The 24195-nt window shown below is 41.1% G+C and overlaps 1 protein-coding gene across 5 annotated transcripts in view; it reads right to left on the bottom strand.

Moving 5' to 3' along the window:
* Positions 1–24195, bottom strand: part of LOC111668122 (apoptosis-stimulating of p53 protein 1-like) — a 48813-nt gene that overhangs the window by 12774 nt on the left and 11844 nt on the right. For 2 of the 5 annotated variants that reach the window (XM_023424078.2, XM_023424076.2), the window contains exons 2-12: positions 23980–24127; positions 21282–21389; positions 17500–17555; positions 6005–6100; positions 3792–3848; positions 3423–3543; positions 2966–3045; positions 2694–2861; positions 2452–2592; positions 2137–2332; positions 1644–1772 (exon numbers count right to left, since the gene is read on the bottom strand). In XM_023424078.2, coding sequence (XP_023279846.1) covers positions 1644–1772; positions 2137–2332; positions 2452–2592; positions 2694–2861; positions 2966–3045; positions 3423–3543; positions 3792–3848; positions 6005–6100; positions 17500–17555; positions 21282–21389; positions 23980–24127 — 1300 coding nt within the window. Of the gene's footprint in view, positions 1–1643; positions 1773–2136; positions 2333–2451; positions 2593–2693; positions 2862–2965; positions 3046–3422; positions 3544–3791; positions 3849–6004; positions 6101–16028; positions 16121–17499; positions 17556–21281; positions 21390–23979; positions 24128–24195 lie in introns of those variants that run through there. The other 3 variants (XM_023424077.2, XM_023424079.2, XM_023424081.2) reach the window with 3 other exon arrangements.

The following is a 24195-nucleotide window of genomic DNA, read 5'->3' as shown; positions in this document are numbered from 1 at the left end:
AATCATATCAGATGTAGACTGCACTGAGTGGGCCAGATCTGCTTTTTAATAAAAGGACAAGTTCTGTGTAAGCATTTTCCTCTAAAAGCATCAGGTTTTTTTAAGCTTTTCTTATTTATCATTAACCAAGGCTCCTCATGGGACATTCAAACAGAGAGCATTTGTTTTTTGAAGATCTTGGCATGCGGATCGTGTCACTACTTTCTTGCATATATTAGTCAGTAGAATATGAAGCCATTCCTCTTGAACATAAGGAATTTCAATGAACACATGTATTATTTTCCTCTAGTTTAATCCCAGTAGAAATGCATCTAATTGTTGCTGTGATTTTTCTTTGCTCTAAGAACACTGTAGACTGCTATCTTTGTACTGAATTAACATTCATACAGTACTAACATTTGTAAGAGAGCTTTAATCTCTCTGACAGCTGTCATGACCCCATACCCCCCTAATCTAAAATCTCTCACACACACAAACATTATACATACTGAATATAGCTACAAGTTAGTGTACCTCAGACTTCCTTTCATTCATCTGCTGTGCCTGCCTGCTCAGTCGACTGTTGACATGATTTACAACAATCTGTTTTTCCACATTACATAAGCAGGGATAATAAATAGAGCTGTGACATTTGCTTTGGCATTCAAGAGCACAATGGGATTTGTAACATTGCTGGTTCAAGACACTTCACTTATACACACACAAGTTAAACTGAGTAGGAATATTCTGCTAATTCCATCCTGGGTGTCATGATATATATAAGCAATGCAAGTGTCTGAATGCAAGTGTCTGAATGTGATTAGTGACTAGATTTAATTTAATTTAATCTAAATTTAATGTGCCATGTCAAAGGAATAGTTTTGGGAAATACACTTAGCTTTCTTGCCAATAGTAGATCATAAGATCAATACCACGCCCATGTCTCTGTGATAAATATGACGTTACAACCACCTGCCAGTTAGTTTAGCTTAACAAAAAGACTGGAAACCGGGGAAACAGCTAGTCTGGCTCTGTCTGAAGGTAACAAATGCCTCCAATCAGCACTTTTAAAGCTATTATTTGTTTTTAAACAAGATATAACATCTTAATTAGTGAATGTTCCAGATAATGGAAAGGCATATTATTCTAAACTTTGCAGCTGCTGCTGAAGATGATGAACGTTTTGCTGTACTTCGCCTTCTCTCACCAGGCACGAGGATGTGAGGGAATGATTGAATATGAGTCTAAGTCCAGACTGTGGTTTGCCCTTACTTTATTTTCTTATGCTGGCCTTCCTGCCCCTGAGCAGCTGCTGGATATCAGATGTCATGTCTGTGTCCTTATGTACATGACCCTTTCACTCTGAGGTCATTTTCTGTAGCTGATTCAATTATGTTCTCTCTCCTCACCATCTGGTCTGTATAGTAGGACACAGACAATCCACAACATGTATGGTTTGAATGCAGCCTTCGATTTTTCAGCCTAAGACTCCAACTAAGAAAATATCGTCTCATTAAAACATCACAAATCATGTAGAAATCTACTGTGAACAGGCCCGCTACACCTGCAGGTGTGCATGGTAGAGTGAGGGATCAGGTGCTGCTAATCTATCACCAGTGGAGCTAGCGGTGAGTAAGTTTCTCTAGCACCTTCGAGGGACTCACTGTTGTTACTGTCGCCCCCTTGAGGGGACCGAGGTCCCTCCCACGTCTCAGTGGGCTCTGACAGCACGATGTCTAAATCTGACACTTTCCATTGGCTGGGAGGGTTCCTGACGCCACTCCTGTCCTCCTCTGTCACATGGCCACACCCACCACCACAGTAACAACCACCGAAACAACATTGACATGCACAACACAAACATCACAGTGATGACACCGAAATGATGTCACAAAATAGTTACAGCCACAGTCACAACAACAACCACCACCACAACATCAAAAAGTGACACAACAATAATCAAAGAATTACCAGTAACATCAACACATCAACATTTAAGAGAACATCAACAACAACAGATAAAGGGAAAGGAAAAAAAGGAGCCGACAGACAGGAAAAGGAAATAGAAGGACAGCAAGTTAGAGCCCCGACAGAGATGTAAGACAATGCAGCTAGAAAAAGTGAAAGAAAAAAGATGGCAAACTATTTTGGACCTACCTGAGAGGGAGCGGCTGTGGCTGAGCGGAGTGGGTTTGGGTGGTGGGTCAGCTGGCAGGAGGTACCCAGCCTCCTGTCTCCCCTCAGCTGGAACCTGGATGTAGGGGCAGACAGCCGCCACTCGTCCCAAAACTCCACCACCAGGGTGGGAGGAGGTTTGAGGGGAGGACAGACCTCCTCCATTCATACGGCTTAACTAGAGGAGAACAGACAAAGAATGTAACTGCGATGTGAATTTTAAGCTGCCAGGAGAAATTAAAAGCATTTCCAATTCGCTGGCTGGACATGAATAAAAATTCATGATAAGTTTTTTACCTCTGCTCTCTTCTTATGCAGTCGTTCTCTCAGGTCTCCGATGCGCTGATCCATCACCGTCACCTGGGCGTTCCTTTTGTTCAGCAGCTCCTTGTTCTGGGCCAACTTACTGCTCTGCTCCAGGTTATGGCGGTTACGAGCCTGAAACACACGCAGCAGAAACACACCTGATCTTACATGATCCATTTGTTGAAACTAGTGTATTTCACACCAAAAGAACTGAAGCATTAAGTATAATTTACCTGCAGCTCCTGGTAGAGTTTCCTCAGCTCCAGGGCTGCAGGGCCAGACAGGGGCGATCCTTTCTGGCCAGTAGAAACACCATGTGGCCCAGTGGGTGCCCCCTGAGCTGGTGCAACAGAGTGCAACTGAAGGCGCCCTCTCCTCAAATCCTCCAACTGTTGAGTCAGCTAGTAAAAACAGTTTTTAAAATGACTTAACAACAACTCACCCTTTTGGTAGACATTTGCTTGATCTTGAATCTCTGTTATAATGAACTCTCACTCCACATTACCTGGTCCACTCTGACCACTGCAGACTGCAGCTCCGCCTGCTTCTCCTGGAACAGGCTGCTCACATGGTCGATCTCTGCAGCTGGAGACAGATGCCAGGAGAGAAATTAAACATATTCACAGTGAAATGAGAACAATGCTATTGTCTTTATTTATGATGTCAGCCTATTTGAGTGTGTCTCTATGATTTTGAGTATGGAAACATAAAACATATTTGATCTTTGTATATTAGTCCTTGACTTTAAGCGGAATGTTTTTGCACATCAGGTGAACAGTTTAAAAATATATATACAGTGTTGTACTGTTTTGCACAGGCTTCCATCATGCTGTAGCAGCGAGACTATTTCAGCAGATTAAATTCATGGTACATAGTCTTTTTTAATATGTGGTCATAAACTGCCAGTGCCTGTAAATCCATAGTTGTCATCTCTGCATTGAGTTCAGTGGGTTTAGGCTTACAGAGGTTTCCGTTGATCAGTTTACTGTAGTCCACTTGTCCTCTCATGGCGCGGATCTTCTTCAGCTTTGCTTCCTGAGTCTCCACTCGCTCCTTCAACCGCTGCAGCTTCTCAGCTTCCGACTAAAAAGGAGAGGAGAACGCAAACAACACAAGCTAAATAACATTTGCATTTTCATCCAAGCTTTAGCTTTTGAGATATCGAAAGTAAGTATAAATAGCAGAGTTGCCATAACTTGAATTGAAACAGTAGTTTTTAATGGCACTTTGTAGCTAGTATAGACAGCAGGAATGATTACAGTGACACTTTCAATGTACATGTGGGCTTGTGAGTGTTTAAGACTGACAGAAGACAGATACATGGAGCTAACCTGTGTCTGTCCCTGGTTAGATCTGCCTCCCTGCTGAAGATACCTCAGCCTCTGCTCCTACAGGGGAAGAAGATGAAGACATGATGAATTTTGAGGCGTTTTAAAAAAAATTTCCAGTGTTTTCAGTTGCACAGACCTTGCAATGGCACAGTTATAATACCAGCTACCTAGACTAACTGCTGTAAACATTTCTTTCATCATCAAACACCTCTACTCCTTCCACTCCTCTCTTCCTCTATGGCAAATATTGCCTCTCACTTGAAGGTCCCAAGACCCAGTTTTCTCAACTTCTAACTATGAGTGATTGAAAAGTAGGGAAGAGAACATACTGTATGCTTTTCGTCTGTCACACTATTGGTGAAAAAAAGAAAAAGAAAGTAGTTTTTGCAGTGTTTTGAGTCATTAATCAAAGCTCCCAGCCCACCGCTGTCAGTTTGTCCTCTGAAATCTTACACACACTTAGGTTTATTGTGTTTCAACAGTTTCACATTCATCAGACTGTCACTCAGAATCGTGTTAATACTGACTGATAAAGGTGCTGTCAAAAAAGATCATATTTTTAATAGAATTTAACAGTTGCATGGGGCACATCCTGTTATTACATTGGTAGTGGAATTCCTAACCGATCGTCAATTGATTGACAATATAAATGCTATATGTTGGTTTTAATTACTTAAACCCACACAGGTGGTTTCACTCATGGTGCCTCTTCTCAGGGCGTGTACAGACTGTGGTTGATTGACAGCTCCCTCGCTCTCCTGTTAATTCGCTGCCCTTGTTATGTCGGGACAGTTGCCACCTTTATCACACTCACTGTTATTTGTTCACAGAGTTTGGTGACATCATGCAATTCCCATCAAAGCTCCACCCACCTGATTAGCCAGTAACTGAAAACATCTATGTGGCTGTGGAGTGGCTTTAAAATTACTAATGAGGGGAGTGTAAACGCTGAAAAGTATAATGCTTGAAAAGCACCATCGCCTATTTCTTCAGTGAGCCCTTATTAAGGCATAATTTTGGTAATCATATGGCTATTGATTTTCATTTATGTTTACGCATTTGTCCTGCAGAGAAGGAAGAGCGAGAGAGAGAAAGAGAGAGAGAGAGAGAGATTGAAAAACAAGGCCTGTCATGTGTGATGCTGACTGAGGCAGTTTACACCTCTCTCTATGTGTCGTGCTGGCACGTAGTACAGCTGACCTGTGTGTCTCTCTAACACACACACACAGAGGAAGAGGGAAATGGAATGTTGGCAAGAAGCCTCCCATCATTCACTGGACCCACATACACACACACAACACACACACACACACACAAATAACACATTACATAACAGTAGTTTGTTTCATTACACAGACGACGCCGGAGTAAACGTGCATGTCGAAGGCGGCAGTAGCTGTGTTTTGGATTTTTTTTTCTTTTATCACGGAAATCCTCAACTCATGTTGTATCATACTAATGTTGAAGCATGGAAACTGCCTCCACATATCAGCTGGGGGACTTTTCCACCCGGAGAGGAAAATACTTCAGTACTTAGACACTGGAAGGAAACTGTCATTTTACTAGGGAAATTGCTGCGTTTCAAAAAATGCTGAACATCAGCATAAAGTTGCCACAGTTGGCCTTGAAAAAACAAAATTGGCCAAATCAAAGTTGGAGGTTGAAATTATTCCAGTTCCCTGTTGAAAACGTTCTTATTTATTCTATCCTGAGTGGACACTTTATCAAATGAATGGAGAGACTTTAACAAATTAAAAGAATCTGCCTCTTTTTCTTTCTTCTTGGCTCGCTCCTCTGACTCTTTCCTGGAGAACAAATCTGCTTCAACTTCCCAGCAGCTGTGGGGCCTGTGATGACCTCACTTCCTGTCAACTCAAATGTCACTTCCTAATGTGGGAATTGGGGACAAGTGACCATGATCTGTGTGTGTCTCTCTCACACACAAAACCTTTAGGTGAATGGTTGTCTACTGCATTGTATGGAGCTGTTCTTTCCTGCCAGTCCTTAAACCCTGAACAGGACCACATGTCATGTCACAGAGGACGATGTATGAGCCATGATCCTCACACACACACACACACACACACACACACACACACACACACACACACACACACACACACACTCCTCTGAGGCCTTAGCCCCTGTGGCCTCGTGGCCGACTCTACTGTAGCTAACCTTACACTCACTGACAGGTAATCCATTCAAGTTACCTTGGCGACCAACATCTGTTGCTGAGCCTCTATTTGTTGCTGTTGTCTTGTGGCCATTTCCTGGAGCTCAGAGAGGGTCAGCTCCACACGGGGAACCTACACACACACACACACACACACACACACACACACACACACACACACACACACACACACACACACAAGAACACATACAAAAGCTGCATATATTAATAAATCTCCATAGAAAAAGCCTATGTTTCCCCTTTGTGTCTCTCCATTACACATAACTGAGCAAAGGACGGTTACAGACAAGATGACACACAGCTGCACACACATATCATCTCACATGTTAGGTCATAGAGCACCTTCAGTGTGCTGCAGAAACGTTATTGGGCCAGCAGCTGGTGGCCTTGGCAGACTGACAGAATTATAGTATTGGTTTGAGGAATCCTATCTGCCCTGGTCATTTCAGTGCCGTGACACAGACATCAACATCAGCTAGAAAAAATCAAATCACACTCATCATTTGTCCTGTAGCTTACTATCAGAGGAGTGTGTTATCGTGGCTGTGCTTGTAGATGTTGCACAGAACAAACATTTCTATGATAGCAATGATAGCAGAATGAAATGTTTGTCTGTGTGTGTGTGTGTGTGTGTGTGTGTGTGTGTGTATTTTCGGGGCGTTGACGGTGTGGTAATAGGGGAGGGGGGAATGCCTTTAGCAGACAACAGCGGAAGGTTTCAGCCCAGCCACATCCTGCTATTGTGCATGTTCACTCATGGATACACACACACACACACACACACACAAACAGCACCTGGTCCGTTACGTTTGTTTCCAGTATACAGCGAGGCTAGACAATGCGAAAGTTTTCAAATGTTATCCAATGGGAAATACTGCATGTTCTAGCTACTATCTAAACCTGTGACTGCATGAGTGCAACAGCATTAATAACACTAAGCCAGCTTCAACACCATCCAGCTCTGCATTGCTTCATAATAGGGCAAATAAAGATTTACAAAATCCAAAAATTAATATCTTTATCCAGAACTAATATCCAAATCACTTGAAATACCTCACAGACTTATTCTGTACTGTAGGTAAAGTCTTGATGTATTTAAACTTCATTAGTTACTTCAGCTGCCTGAAATAGTGGTTGAACATGGAAGCAGATACATCAGACTGTAATTAGTGTGATTTAAGGGGCCTGTGATTCAAGAATAAGGACACAGATTTCAATCGAACTTAATCTCTCCTGGCAATAAGAGAGAAATTGTTTCAAAGCGTTTAGAGTCGAGGGCGCCGAGGCCCCAGTCAGTTTTGTTCAAAGTAAATCCTCACACATCTCAGTGGAGACTTCAGTGCCATGACTCAGGGAGGAGCTGATGAAAAACACAGTAGGAATCAGTAAAGCAAATTAAACCCACCGGCCATTTAACAGCTCAGGGAGTAGGATCTCTGACTCTGGCAGCATTAGCACAAAGCTACATATCAGTATCAATGATTAATGACACTGATAGCCACGCTGTGCCATAGACAGCATCACTGCCTTCAGGCTAACCTATAGAAATTCTCACTGACATTATGCAGACACAGTATTCCAACATTATGCAGACTACATCAAGTTTTAGACGATGACATTATGCATATTACACTGTTTTTTTCCAGTCAGTGGTGCCTCATATCATTAGCTAACTGCTGACCTATAGGATTCTGCAGAAGTTGATGTGCATTATGAAGAATCTGCAGATATGAACTGAACTCCTGCTAATGCACTTCAGTGCTGTCAACTGAAAGAAGACCAGTGCTGGTATAATTAGAACATCACTGTTATCATGTTGAAGTATTGCAAACAGTGATGGAGGGGTAATAGACCTGAACTCCAGAAGCAACCCCCATATTAGGCAATGACAACTTTTATTGTTCTCTATACAGAAAACTGTATCTATGTTAATTCATATTTTTTAGACTATATTATGTATTTTTTATTCACATAAAACCTACGCTCAGTGTTCACTTTATTACGTACACCTAATTCATTCCAATACAGCTGTATTGCCACAAACTCTACTACTGTTATAATGCTTACAGCGCTCAGTGTCCATTGACACTGTCATAGAGGTATTGAAATATGTTTTAGCACTGAGTTCAGAGTTAGTTGCACTGTTGTACTGGACCACATCATATTCAGAGGTGTTTGTAATATTCTGCGACCCTCATCTATGTGAATAGGGAGGAGAAACACCTCTTAATGTAATGCAGTCCAGTTCACTATGGCAATAGGGTGGGGCTAGAGAAGGGTACCGCCCAGCAAGGATTAGCCCCATGCAGCCCCATCATGAGTCTGCTAGATGTTTGACTGATTTTACACGAACAACCTTCGAAGCACTGGAATCACCTGGATGAATTCATGTAGCTCACGTCACGCAAGATGTGAACACAACAGTGGCATATCGATTTGGCAAACTTGTTAACAAACACATGCTAATTTACACATCCAGCAGTTATGGAGCAACATAGGCAACATTAATCATTCATTTGGCGCTTCTGGCTACATGATGAATCCGAGGCCAACATTCACTCTCACTGAACTTTGCTGAAATCAGCTGCAAAAAAACAACACAATGAGAGAGTGAACCAGACCAGTAAAGTTGTGGGTCAGAAAACCAAAACAATGAGCTGAAACTCACTGTAAAGCTCTGTAAAGCTGAGGGGATTATTGTCTGTAGGTTCATCACTACATCACTACCCCTTTCACACACTGTCACATTGTTATCACAAATGAAAATTGTTATTATAAAACATTGATTGTAGCTGCTTTTAGTATACTTTTATCCGGTTTGCCGTCACACCGATGACGGGCTATAGTAGCTGCGGTGTTACTCACGCCTGGCAGTGCTGTTAGCGATGTTAGATGAATGGTTGGCAGGAGGTTACAGGAAGTAGTCCAGCGCTCAGCCTGGAAGAAGTACCGTCACAAAAACTCAACACAGCTAGTAAGTAGCTTCATTCACAGCTGGTTGGAATATTGTTTCACTGAAAATGTTAAATTTCTATGCATTTCCTATTGTGTTATTTGCTTTTTTTTTTTTTATTCTGCCTGAATTTTTCAGTTAGATTTCCAAGTTTTCCAAAGTAGACTGTCCTATATTTCTGAATCTGCCTGCCCTCTGCAGGGGTCTATCTCCTATTCCTTCTATATTTTTTGTTTAAATGAATTAAATCAAAATAAAACTGTATATACTTTTTATTGTTAATGTGAGTTACTTTGAAATATTAAAACTGTTTTAGGAGGGCTACTGTATGATAATTGCTAAATAAATAAACAATATAAGATAAAAGCTGTATGTCCATGTCTAATTAAGCCCCTAACTAGTCCTTGCAAGAAGAATTCTGGTGCCACTGATGACTAAATTACATATTAATGTGCATTATGTCCATCACGTGAAGATTAATTAAAAAAGGTGAGTAAATTGAATTTTCTAGAACCTTCCACTGTGTCTGAGCTTCAAACTACAATCCGTTTCAAATCATTGATACTTTAAGGTTTCAAAAACTACTTTTACAGTAGTAGTAGTGTATAATAAAAACCTAAAAAGCTGAAATTTGTACATTTTCCTAAAGCAAACAGCAGGTGACACTATCTGCAGATTGTCAAATTGGTTGGACTAAAGAGTGTCAGTCTTTCAAAATATATTGTATTTCTGTCAGTGAAGTTAATATTTTTGCTTACTGCAGTTTCTACCTCTCTAATGATGACATGCATCTTACAGCAGCTGAAAAGTTAACAATTCGTCTGACACTTAACAGCGGTGTCATGTATTCCGCTGCTCATGCTGTTAAGACGCTGCACAAACACCGTGCAGACTGCGCTGCTCTGAGCCCCCAGCTGACATTTAACATGCAGTTTCTATCAGCCCCCCGCTGTGCTGTATTTACCTGCAGGCTGTCCCATGTGATCCTGCAGGAGCGGACTTTAATTTTGCTGCATTGTCCTTCAACAGTAAATTCCTGCACCAAATCCACCTCATTCCACTCCATCCTCACAGCCGCTCAGAGACACACTGGACCTTAATGCTTTCAGATGGAAAAATGTTGCCAGAGGCTTGAGGGAGAAAAGCTTAAAAGAGGGGAAACGAGAGCGATCCTTATCACAACTTTCCCTCTCGTCTGCCTGGTGATGTGCTGTGATTTACGACACTCTCCCCCCCTCGCTCTCTCTGCCTCTCTCTCGCTCGGCCCATGCTCCCTCCCTCCCTCCCTCCCCCTCTTTCTATCTCTCTCGCTCTCTCATACAGACTCTCAGTTATTGGTGTGTTCTCATATGACGTGTGAACGGAGTGGAAAGCCCACTAATGTGACACTGCATTCAATTACTACAAACATGTAAACCTATGAACATGTACAAAAAGATGGAGGGATAGTCATTCGCTCCCTCCCTTTTTATAAACAGTACCTCCCTCCTTTCCTTTATCCTTCCATCTTTACTATATCTTCTATACCTCCTCCTGTCCCCTCTGACACCTCATATTGTCTGTTTCTGTCTTTCCCTCCATCCTTTTATCCATCACCTCCCTTCACCCCTTCTTTCTCTCCACCTTTCAACATCTTTCTTCATAATTTCTTCATCTGCATTCCTTCATCCCTCTTTCTCTCAGTCCTTGTCATTCCTCTGCAGCTGGCTTTTTGCTGCAGCGACTTCCCCTTCTCTCTCTCTCTCTCTCCCCCTTCTCACACCTCCCTCTTTCTTTCTCCCGCTTTCTCTCAGAAGGGAAATCACTGCACCACAGCCTGATGGGGCACGAGCTCTCAATCAAGCCTCTGCCTCCAGCTCCAGATGTGTGTTATGAGGAAGATGACGAAGATGATGATGATAATGTTGATGTCGGCAGATTAGCGGCCGGGGCAAGCGTGCGCAACGATCTCGTGGCACACATTCCCGCCAGATGCTGCACGCGCATGCACATGACATGTATGTGCGCACACACACACACACACACACAAAGAGTAACAGCTGACTCCTGCTGCGTCATATTTTCCTCTTCTCTCTTTCTCTGTCTCGCTCTCTGCAACACACACACACACACACACACACACACACAGTGACATGTGACCTAACTGCTGCATCACGCATTTTCTCTTTCACTCTGTGAAACAGACACACATCTGTCCCACTCAGTAAAAGATACACACACACACATACCCCCCCCCTCCCACACACACACACACACACACACACACACACACACACACACACACACACATCCAGTAATGCAAGCAGACTGGAATTTTTGCCCATGCTGTTGTTCGGCGTTCAGGCATCTGTGGGTGTGAGTGGGCTGTGTGTGGCAGGACTATTCAACAGTGATTCATTATGTTTTTATAATTAAATATAACTTAGTTGTATTGAAATTGGATGACATTTTCATTAACATTCAGTAGCTGTTAAAGGCTGAAACTGATATGTTGGAACTGCTCAAGTTTCCTGCAGAATTGGACTCTTTCAGAAGGCAGGACATTAAAATTCATCAAAACTATTAAAACTGTCTTTAAAATCATTTTTGGGAAAGTCAGCAGCTCTTCAAAGAGAAAAACCTTCAAATTTGGGGGAAATGGTAACGATTATGTCCAACATTGAACTAAATGATGAAAGCACATTAAAATCATGATTGTTCCCTTCATATCAGTGGCTTCATGTTGATATGTGTGTGATGAAGTATGATTTGCACGTTGTAATACTACAATGTCTAGATTTGTTGCAGTCCTGTTCAGAAAGCCTCTTCATTCACTTCAGCCATATTAATGGAAAGTAACTTTTTGGTTTCAGAGCAAACATAAATGTAATGTCTCTGATAACTCATCTAATGGCAAAAAATCTGGACTTGAACCATTTCAACCAACTAAACAAAAACATTTCCTTAGCTAAACTGATTTCAGCTCAAATTCAATTTCCTCTCATTAGAGGAGCAATACAGACAGTGTGCAACATTGTGTGGTATTGGTAGAGTTTAGTGCCACACTGGGTAATATTCACCCCATTTGAATTGTTTTCATTTGAGTGGGTGGGTAAAAATGCTTCTGGGCTGCTTGCAATAAGCTAGTTAACACAGGGCACTAGAGGCATGCAATAGATGATCGATGACTGCCAAAACCAAATGTCATTTCAGTTCATTACCACTTTGTTTTTGTATTCGGATCTAAAGTCATATCAAGTCAAAAAGCCTTATAGAAGCTTCCATCTGCTCATATATGTGAAGAAATCTTCTGTTATCCAAGAGCCTGAGTGGAGATACTTTTTCAAAATAGCAATCGTGATTTGGGGTTTGCCTAAACTTCAGTATGTAGCCTGCTAATAAAACAGATGACCAGTGTTGTGATAATTATATAAGTCATACAATCAGTTATTCAAACAACCCTTAAATGTACGATAACTTTAGCAGGACATAAGAGTCCATAAGAATGATATTGTGCAGAGCAGTTTTGGAACCAGCCTGATTGTTGATTGCAGGCTAACGATGTCAATAATGTATTATGTAAAAAAGACATCTCTACTGACATGTCATTAGACAGCCACCATCGCCACTCACAACCTTTTAGAAACAGTATTTGGGATTTGGTTTTTGTTCTGTTTGGTATGGTTTATGGTTTATGGAAAAAAAAAACAATACCTGAAACCTTTTCTCTTACTGGCCAGGATGCATAGTTTGCCCTGTAATTTGCTTCATAAAAAATTTTGTCTGGATTTTGAATATACATAGTTTTCCATGAAATGTGACAGTTCTCTAGTCTTTGTTTGATTATTTGGTTTTTAGCTGGCAGTGCTGCAGAAGACGCGGCAGGTTCGCAGCAGGTTCGAGGCTTTGATTGGACTATTTGCTGTCAATCAAATGTGGCACCCCTGGTGGAACTGCCTGCGGACTTGTCAGTTGCAAATCCTCAATGCTATCACCATGAACAGACCATGACACACAGAAGACTCTCTTCATGCAGTTTCCTGTGTATCTCAATGTACAGATACAGTACAGCAGAGTGTGGGAACTGTTTCACTGAGGGTTTACTCAGGATGAAGTCTGTATTTCTGGTGTCAATAAATTCAAGTATAAAGTGATGATCAGTTATTGAAGACAATTTATTTGAAATTCTAAACTACAGAATGTATCTTCATGTTGCTGCTGTTCACTGGTCGTCGTGGCAGTTTTACATATGTTCAGATCACAGCTATAATCTGAAGCACATGGGAATATTAGACCTGCTCGGTGTGTGAGTATTATGTTTCCCAGTGCCTATGTTCTCAGAGTTAAGCACACACATACTAGGCACACAGGCGCACAGGTTGTTCTGATCATGGGTCCCTGTAGCAATGAAACCCATCCCCTTCCCATCTGCTGTACGCCTCCAGTAAAAATATTCCTCCTGATCTACAATAACAGCCTTCAGACATTCCTGCAGCCCCAGCCAGACCAGAGGGAAAACTCTGTTATCAGAACCACTCCAGCAACTAACATTCACACAGCAGGGTGGCCCGCTTGTTTCAGAGACCATCCTCTAACTGAGAGGTCACATCTTTGAACCCCACCACAGGCAGCTTGATGAGCAAAAGGGTGAACACCTAAACCACAATTCAGAAATAAAAACAAGACGAGCAGCTGGATTTAGGGAAAACTCACCTGACGCCGCAAAATAACTGCCAGATGTCATCACAAAAATATAAATAAAGTGTGAATTGAACCTTTAAAACTTATTCATAGTAGCATTACCTTTATTAAACCATCACCAGGTCACATCTAGCAATTCAAGTCTGCCAACATCCCTGAACCAGAACTATTGTATAACTTCCCGAAGCATTGCTAGTGATGACGTACGCTGAAAATATTCATCTTAATCTACATCAACACAACCCCTGACATGTGTGTTTGGTCAAGAGCACACAAACACACACAGACACACCTGACTTCTTAATATATCCCTCAGCAGTGCCCTCACACACATCTGGATGGGGTAGAGTTACACACGGATGGATCAACAGACATCATCACTTGTGTTAACTCAAAGTGTGTGACAGTCCCCGTGGTCGTTGTGAGGTTAGAGGGGAAGTTTGTAGGAGGCTGTGTTGAGCTGGGAGGAAGAACACTGCAAAACACCAGAGTTGTGCAGTGATATTTATCTAGCAGGAATATATTTCTTTAATTTGTAGTTGACATGTTGCTTTGTCAAATTCTTCCATAATATTACAGAACACATATTCGCTTCAAACGACCACCGCCCCACCTATTTATTTTTCACAATTAGAAGTTTTCTTCTTTGGATAAATCAAGTATAGAAGAAAGGAAGTAAAAGAAATTTCGTAATGGATCAATAGTCATGCTAACCTCACCTAGTGTACTTTTTACCACAAAGCTAGCTCATATATGCAGATTTTTTAAATGTAGGCAAAAAAATGTATCTGTCCCACCTCATTCGTGGGTTGGTGCTCAGTGGCAAAGCCTCCATGTGAGACGCTTCGGTTAGTGTGTGTTTTTAAACAGCTAGTTAGCATGGCTAGCATCATTAGCACAGGTGAGCCATTCTTAAGCCCCTTTCAAAGAGGAGCAGGAGGCGTCCAACTTGGGTGTAACTGTAAGTATTGCAGGCTGCAGAAGGATCCTCTTGTGTAGAGCGCCACACAGGCAGCACAGGCTAGCATAGAAGGCTGCTTCACACATGGTAATGTTAGCATAAAAAACCGTTAGCATGTATGAACAAATTAAATTGCAGCACAAATTTAGAGTTCAGGAGCCGCCCCCATCAGTCACATAAGCATATAACTTCTGGTAGTTTACCACAGATAAACATTATTACAATTCAGATCAGTGGCAGATCACTAGTTGCTAATAGCTAAATAATCACTCTGAGCAAACAGGTTTCCTTCTTTGGAAATTTACTGGCCCACTTTTACGATTTGAATCGCTCATTGATTGAGCAAATTTTAATTTTTACCTAAAAGTGCTGTTGATGAAACCATTATCAACTAAAATAATTAGGATTCATTCTCTAGGGACTATGAATATCTGTATAACATGTCATGGCTATTTATCATTTGTCTCTGAACCAAAATAGTGGACTTACCGACCAAATGAGCAACATTGCCACCTCTTGGGTTCAGGTGCTAGCCAAGCTACTAAAAAGTGAAATTATCCCTGTTACTTTTTTGAGTTAAAGACTGAAATAAACAAAGAAGGGAAGACTGTCATATCCTGATTTTTTCCAGATTTAAATTAACTTATTCATTCAGTAAGAGATTAATTACTGTAATGAGTAATGAAACTAATAATATGAGTGATGATTAAATAATCTAAAACAGCTGTATACTTAAGTAATAAATCTCGTTCTCTCTTTCATATATACACAGACATCTGTCGACACTGTCATCTTTACATGTGGGAAGAAACAGCATCTGGTGTGTGTTTGCGCGAGTGAGTGAGTAAGTAAGTGAGAGCTTTTGGGTGTGATTATATAGAGCCAGGAGTCACACCCTGACTTGGAGTCATGCATCCACATCCCTAAATGAGGCCGACACACATACACAGACACATACACACACTCACAAAATAACAATGTCAAGCCCAAACACACATGGTCAAAAGCCACACCCTGCCTGCACATAGTGTCCAGTTTTTACAAGATGTAAAATCACACTGACGTAAAAACTCACTGTGCTCTCATTTAGTGTGACACATTCACACATGGCCAAAAGTCCCAATCTAACACAGAGACAATCTGTTTGTCAAGCCATCAGCCAGTGTGTGTGTGTGTGTGTGTGTGAATATATTTCAGAAGTTTAAGGAGACACGAAAGTAAAGAACACACACACTCACTTACATTTCAAAGTCACCTTTACATTCAATTCAATTCAATTGTTCTATTATGTATGATGGGCTGATGTGTGCAGACGGCAAAAAAGTGTAAGGTGGGCAGAAAGTGTAAAGCAAACACACACACTTTGTTGAGCTCTACACACCAGTACCCTCACACCAGCATGGATGCACAAACACGTACCCCAACTTAAAAGAAAAAGAAACTTACCCCCTACGCTCCTCGAACTCTTTGCTGTTGCTTTCAACAAAATGTAGAAGGTAGAGGACAAAAGAAAGACAGAGACTTCAAGACGACTGTGAAGGAGTGAGTGAGGTGAGAAGAAGAGGACAAGAGGGAGGAGGAGGAGGAGCTGTTTGGCTAGCTAACAATCCTCTTAGCCCGGTTATGTCATGGGACCAAGCTAATCCTACCTTCACTGACTGACCAACACATGCACACACACACGCACACACGCACATGCACACTGGCTGACTAACCAGAAGACTGACCAACATAGATACACATATTCAAACACGGTTGGTGACTGGCTAACTGTGGCCTAACCAACATGTACAAAGCCAACGTCTAGCCTGTGTTAAATACAATGGCTAACGTGGTTGAAAATAGCAGTTAGAGACAAATAAAAAGCTGCTTGCATGAGGTCAGCTGCTCTTTTTACTTTATGACGCATATTTTTGTGGCAAAGATAACAGGATAAAGTAAGCTAGCAAAATAAAACGGTTAGCTAACAGTAATTAGTCATGCTGTTGACAAAAGGTTAATTCTCATTTTGTCTGCTTGTCTCTCTGTAAATATATATACAATAATTATATAGTATGCACTACGTGTGTGTGTGTGTGTGTGTGCGTGTGTGTGTGTGTGTGTGTGTGAGTGTGTGTGTGTGTTCACATGGGTCTCGCTGGTAGAAAACTATAATCATCACTGTCACTAATCCGTGGGATGATCCCCTAGACTAAACACACACACACACACAGACAGACAAACACTGAATGCACTGAACTTTACGTTCGTGAAAACTCACACTCACTTACACACATATGTAAACAGTCTTAGTGTTTAATTTGCATTCACAAAGAAAATATAATTAAATAAACATGAGTTTAATTTTACTGGCTCTTTGCTGAGCAGTCTCTGAACTTGTATTACTTTTGCCTTCGAAGTTTGCTAAATATCACAACCAGCAGCTTAGAAATAAGCCTACATTATGTCAAGCTTTAAAGGGCTTGTGTAGTTAGGATATTAGGTTCACCAAGTTAACACATTCAAGGTTTAAAACAAAGGGATGGATCAATGTGTCTCTCGTGTTTTTATGCACATTTTCATTTGTATTGTACAGTGTGTACAATATTTACTGTAACTGTATACAGTATTCAGTACAAACTGTATTTACTACAGATGAATGGAATCTGCAGTAACTTAGACCACAAAAGTATAGTGTAGGTGCTAGAGACAAACTGAAGCTCTCAACAATATCTTTATGTCTTACAGTCCAAAAGATCCTTCATGCACAATAGGTCCTGGTGTTGAGGTTGAGCTAATTGGGGATGCATAACACAGCATGTCCTGCACCTTCAGTCCAGCCCAGCTCCAGTGTGTGTGTGTGTGTGTGTGTGTGTGTGTGTGTGTGTGTGTGTGTGTGTTTGTGTGTGTGTGTGTGTGTGTGTATGTGTGCACCTACCCTGTCATTAGCGCTCTCTTCCGAGGTCCAGCTCTGCTCCAGAGGCTGCTGACTTCCTGCATATAAATGAACAAGAAAAAGAAATCTGAGTGATTTGAGCAGAGATACTGAAATAATAAATAAGAGAGAGAGAGAGAGAGAGAGAGAGAGAGAGAGAGAGAGAGAGAGAGAGAGAGAGAGAAAGGGCTTTGGCTTTAATTAACCATTCAACCATGTGTGTGCTTTATCACAAAGATAAATGGACAGGCCACATCGGCCTTAGGGTGTAAAAATTTGCTTTCCTGTCCATTACACGGCAAATAAATCATAATGGCATGATTCCATCAAAACTTCTAATTTATTACATATACTGTATATATTTTGATATTTTTATCAATCATGCTCTAGTTTCAGTATTCTACAATATATTCTGGTGCTAAAAGAGAAAGTTATCACGTGTCCTTGTTAGCACTGTCCTCTTTCTTATTCCTACTACTAAGGATGTAGAGGATGTTGCTGGCAACCGACCTGATTTAACAGCCCTGAAATACAGAGGACAAGGTGTTGCCTGGTTTCTTTATAGCATCAAAAACACGTGATAGAAAATGCATTTATTTGCTTTTTATTGTGTGAGACAGAAATGTCGCTGAAATAGTAGATTATAAGTAATAGTAAAAATTAAAAGCTGGGATTCCTGCTTTTCTCTCATCTAAATGTAGCTCTATCTTTCTCTGAGTGCGTAATCTATTAATAGCATTGTTCCTTTTAATGCTACTAAGACCAGACAGGTTCAATCTGGGCTAATCCCGGGCAGCTCCAGGTTTCACCTCCAGTCAATAGAGCACTTACAGCAGTACTTTACATTCACTGGAGCAGATAAAAGCGTATCTCACGATCAACGCAGGACTAAAATTCAATTGACTCTCAGTAAGTCAAAATAGTATGTTAATAATCAAGAGTCACATATGGAGATGGAGAGAAAGACGCTATCATTAGTTGTACATGTCTGATGACTTGATGATGTAGAGAAGCAGGGTAAGCTTCTGAGAGGAAAGTGATGTCCTTGTAGGAGAGATGCAAACTCGGCACAGGAGGAGGTAATACATTAGGGTAATGTGTTGCTCTGATCCTCGCAGAGTAATTGGCCTGTTTAAGAAGCTGTTTTATGATATTAGGTGAGGAGCCAAAGACAAGTTGGCAGCAAACAGAGGAGACAGTTTGGCTGCTGCAGGGAGGCATCAACAAGCCAGCAGCTCATCAATCTGCATGTATGTTGTAAGGATGATTTTTCTCATCAAACCCACATCTGGGTTACATATTGGTGCTGGAAAACAGGGAGACAAAGGGGAAAACAGGCTCTTCTGTCCACAGCAGACGGTCAAATGAACTGCTGCTCTTTTGATCTTGCTAGGGAGCTGACAGGGTTAAGTCTGATTTACCCTGGCCTGACCTGCTTCTGGTCCAACTGACTTGGACAATTGTGTTTTTCACATACAGCACCTCCAAGTAATGTCTAGATACATTCAAGGCTGCATTGCATGTGTGAAAGGATTATTATTGAGCCTAACTGGAGCCCATACACAATCCCCCTACTGTTCTGCATGTTGTCCAGAGTGACATACGAAAATCCTGACAAACTAGTTCCTCCTCCTCTTGCTCATTTCTGTGAACTTCATATGATCAAACCCCTTTGTCCACTCTTGCTCCTTGGTTTGCAGGACTTTTTTTTTTTTTTTTTTACTCTTGATGTTGGGCTTCTAGCCGCTCCTCAGCTGGTGGATCTTGGCAATCTCCATTCTCTGGCTCTTCGCCCTGTTTCTCTTCCCAAATCTGACTGCCTGCGGTGTCTGTGATTTTCTCTATACCATCCATCTTGAGGCAAACCAATCTCTCCTCTTCTTTTTTCCTCAATAAGTTCTTCATTGTCAAAATGGTGGTCTGATTTCAGATCCTCCATATTGAAATGAAGAACCCCTTTGTCCTGGCTCTGCAGGCAGCTTGGTTCACTCTCTGTGTTGCTCAGTTCAGGCTTGAGGTCCTTCTCCGTTACCTTGACCTGTATGTTCTGTATGTCCACATGGAGATCCATGGATGTGTGGTATGGTTTTCTCTGTCTGCTGTTGTAGCTGATTATGGGTTTCCTCCAGCCTGCAACTGAGACCCATATAGATTGCATATTCCACAGTCACAGTCTGGATCTGCTTCACAAAGCCATTAACCCGGGTTTGAAGATCCCTGATGATTTTTGGGTTGGTTTTAGGGCTCTTCTTCCAACTTGTTTTAGGCCTTACGCAGCTTCAGCTTGAGAGAAGCTATTCCTTCCCTCAGGTCTGTCATGCTGGGAGTTTCTTGTGTTTTTTCAGCCTGGAGCAGATCAAGGACTGCACACAGGGTTTCAATTTTGGTTTTTAACTTTTCCCTTTCAGACTGGGTACGCACCTGAAAGAGCCCCTTCCTTGCAGAATGTAAATCTGTTCTGACTTTGATTTCCCTCTTTGGGTCTTGCAACATGTGTCTTTGACCTTACCGGGGTTGTAAGATTTTTGAACCTTTGCTTTGGCCCTTTGTATTGTTGTATCACTAGCTTCCCTGATTTCCCTTGAATCTTTTGTCTTACCAGTTGTAAATACTTTGTTCAAAGGGCAGACGTTGAAGTGGATTTGTTAGGGATGCGGGAACACATATTACTGTATATCAAGCAGTATGTAAGTGAGGGAAGAATAGAATGAAACGATAGAACCGAGTTTGAATTAGGTTCCTCCAAAAGGTTTTGCCCATAGCTGCTTCCTAGACAGAGCAGTTCTACACACAGAGACACACAAAAACCACTCTCCATTTGTAGTATTAGCATCCTTGATCTTACCCTGCTGCTCCTGAACCTGTTACAAAGCTGCAGGCACAACAGGCTGGGCTAAATCCTGTTCATTGTTGACAGAATACTTGAAAGGAACGTAGTATAAACATAGTATTAATAAAGGTTTATATGTTAATACTAATAAAGAATCAAAACAGGCACATGAGAAAAAGCCTCAGTGGGCTTCATGACTTTATCCCAAGTTGAAAAAAACCTGACTAATAAGTGTTAGGTTTAACTTATTATTCAGAATCCACTTCACTGTTCGCACGCATATGATAATGATGAAATTTTAATGAATGAGAATTGTGCTTTTCATGAATGGGGAGTAAAAAGGGAATACACCAGCAGGTGGTGAGGTTGTCTTCTCCCTGCGGGGAGCAGACACAGACACAAGAACACACCAGTGTGACAGCACAGCAGCATACAGCAGCAGCCCCGCAGTTGTACGCTTGTACGAGTGCTAACACATATAAATATTACACAATCATTCATTCACATCCTTTTTACTGGACAAGTTCAAGTTTAGAGAAAAGAAATCCATTTAGCATGCCTGGATAGGTTTGGCATTAATGTTTAATACTGATTCAGCTGAGAACTGATTTCACAAATGTATTCATTAGTGCACTGAGCAATTCAAACTGATATTTTCCCAGAAATGACTTTTCTGCAGCAGACAAACATCTTTCTGTCCTTGTCTCTGTCTCCCTCTCCTTCAGGTTTGCACCATCCATGTTATGTAACTAATCATCTTATCTGGCTAATTACTGGCCGAGCCCCTGACCTCACCTCTAAACCTCACACACACACCACTGTCTCTGTGTTTGTGTTTTTTCTCCATGTGAGTGAATGTTCCTCAATACTGAAAAGATATGAAATGTGTTTGAAAGTTTTTCCTGCCAGACAGCAATTAGACTCCTGTAATGTATATGTGTTTGTTTTGCTGTACCTTGTGCCCAGGAGGGGCAGTGTCTGAGGTAGAAGCTGACCTCAGGCCTCCGGGCTCCCCACTGCTGAAGGAGGTCCAACAATAACAGCTCCTGGGGGAGAACTCGCTCTGAGGAGAGACAGATGAGAAAATGTGAGACAATCTATTGCAGATCCTGCCTCATTGTCATTTATCCATATTATTCCCGCTGTCCTGCTGATGGGTCAGCCATTACAAACTCATTTTGTGCAGCCAAACATTGTCCAAAGCCACAGAACTTTTTTTCATTTTGAATTCTAGCAGAAAGTTTCCAATGATACCAAATATGTCAGACTATCTTTTGGGGATATGTGTATAAAATGATGCTCAAGGCATATAAAATATTTCCATTTAATTGTATGGTGCAGCCATAAAAATCATGCAGCCTTGAGTTTCAACATTTCACTTTGTGTAAACATCTCTGCCGCCGAACGTGGTTTCTTGCTTGGAGTGGGTGGTGGTGATTGTTGCTTGCTTACCAGAGGTGAAATTATAATACACCCTCTGTGCAGCGCTACGTCTTCAGGGCAGATTGGAGGACAGTGAGGAGAATGGCCCACGCTAGCTGTTTAGTGTGCTAACTAAAGACAAAAGTTAACATTGGTGTAGCTTTCTACCTATGGAGACCTGCTCTCGTGCGTAAAGGAATGAAGTTTGATGCTGAGCTTGCAACTTTTCTTCTAGACTGATCAGTAAACAGCTGTTAATGCTAATGCTAGCTATGTAGCAATAGCAAAACGTACAAATAGCTCCTTTAAAGCTCACTTGAAAAGTTCAAATTTGTCCTGCCCAAAAAATGAAAAACAAGGTTGAAAACCTGCAATGACTCAAATAATTGGCCTTTAATTTAACTAAAACTAACCCCAAACAACAACCTCATCTAAATCTTATAAGGTGTCTGTAATGGTCTGAAATGGCTCCCAGTGTGAAAATATGTATTTGTATAATTAATTCTTTTTAACCAATAACCCAAAAAAGCATTTTCAAAACCCACTAACAATATTCTCACAGCAAAATACATCCATCCATCCAGGCTAATAATACACACACTTAGACAATGGCTTTGCGGCCTCACACACACACCAGCTGTGAGGCCACTTGTGGCCCTGGGGCATGGCCTCGCGTCACACAGCAAAGCTTTGACACAACACAATTCATGCCACCATTTATTATGTGTTGCTTTACAGTGTCACTCTCTAAGAAACAGTACAGTATAAGAGCCATTTATAGCCTGTCTGACCGCTCAGTCACACCACACTGCCACACAAACACACTGTGTTGTAATGTGGATCACAACAGCTATGATTGAATGAATGTAGGCCATGCCTTAATGGACACAGCAGCTCTCCATGTGTGCGTGTGATGGACTGGTCTATTCAAGTTTTACAATGACATCCAGTATATAGGAGGCACTTAGCACTCTTACTGATTTCACAGGCTGAAAGCAGTGATATAGGTCTGCCTTTGTTTATAATTAGCTCCAAAATAAACGATCTAGGCCAGAGTCACACTGTGATTATACTGCCATATAATACCAGATTATAATCATGTAAATACTCTAATGCTCAAACGACAGCCTGTCAATGTTAATCATATGAGTACTAGACACTGGTGATATAGATACAATTCTGGCTACAAAGAAAAGAAAATGATATGAAGGAAAAGAATATGAATATGAGTTTTGGTGGGCTTGTATTTCACATCAATAAGTCTGCTGCAGGAATGAGTCCCTCATCCCAATGTCAATGTTTTTGTAGTGGGATTTTGATTAGAAGACAAAAGCTCAAAACATTTCCACTTTTTATTCTATGACATAAAATATGTCAGTAAATGTCCAAGTCATGATATTATTAAACTTTTACGTGTCTTATGAAAAACAATTGCTAACAAATGGCTTAATGAGTATACAGAGGTTGTCAGGGACAATCACTTCTGGTGATTGTATTCAGCCTTCAAAAATCATAAAAGTGGTGTTCACTTGTGAAGATTACCGTGCTTTTCTGCAATAATCCAAAAACCCAGTGACTTTTTGTGGAGGGAAATAGGGTGATGCTAACTTCTGGGTTGGCCTACAAAATGCGTCATCCCTGCAACACTCTATTGTCAACAGACTACAAAGGAGGGATATGTGGAAATATTTTAACAGAATCACAAAATTTTCTGCCTCCTTTTTGTTTCAGTTAATCAGTGTAAATTTTCTGATGATCCCATATCAGTCTGTTGGATGTTGGCTTTGTTGATGCTTCAGATGTGCTCAAGTCACACAGAAAGCTGCTTCAATAAGTTGAATTCTGATCATAAATGTATTGATTTAATTAGTGCATCATCTGCATAAATGGGCACTTTTTATACTGGCCTCTTGCTGGTGTTATTTTTTCTTTACCTTGTTTAATATTCCTGAGTTCTCTTGGCTTTTATGATCTCTGACTTGTTTATGTTGATGTGTTAATCAACATTTTTATATTGACAACGGTTCAAATTATTATAAACAATATGAAAGGGGTTGCTTGTAGTGATTATTATTATTTTTCTGCTTGATGTGTAAAATAGCAACTGATTGCTAATACATTCACCATATCAATTTTATGGCTTTAATGAAATTGATAAGTTGTGTTCACAACTCGTTCAGTATCAGTCAGTATTTTTTATTCATCACTGATGGATCGACAGATGGACTCACCATGCCCGTTCCACACTTCAGCCAAGTGACATTCCCCCTCGCCGGCCTCTTTGCAGTATTCAACCACATCAACCACTCTGGTTGCCGGAGTAACCGGGACCTCAGTTAGCATCTGCTGGGTGTCATTGAGGTAAACTGTCAGGATCACCTGTAAACATAGAAACAAAAAGGTTAAATGTCATTAAATGTCTTACCATTTACCCCACCATGGATTAA

The sequence above is a fragment of the Seriola lalandi genome, unplaced genomic scaffold (assembly GCF_002814215.2).
Source record: "Seriola lalandi dorsalis isolate HSWRI2012SDOR001 ecotype SW California unplaced genomic scaffold, Sedor1 jcf7180002054703, whole genome shotgun sequence".
NCBI classification, from domain to species: Eukaryota; Metazoa; Chordata; class Actinopteri; order Carangiformes; family Carangidae; genus Seriola; species Seriola lalandi.
Note: the sequence above shows the minus strand (reverse complement) of the source record. Positions and strands in the feature narration are given on the sequence as shown.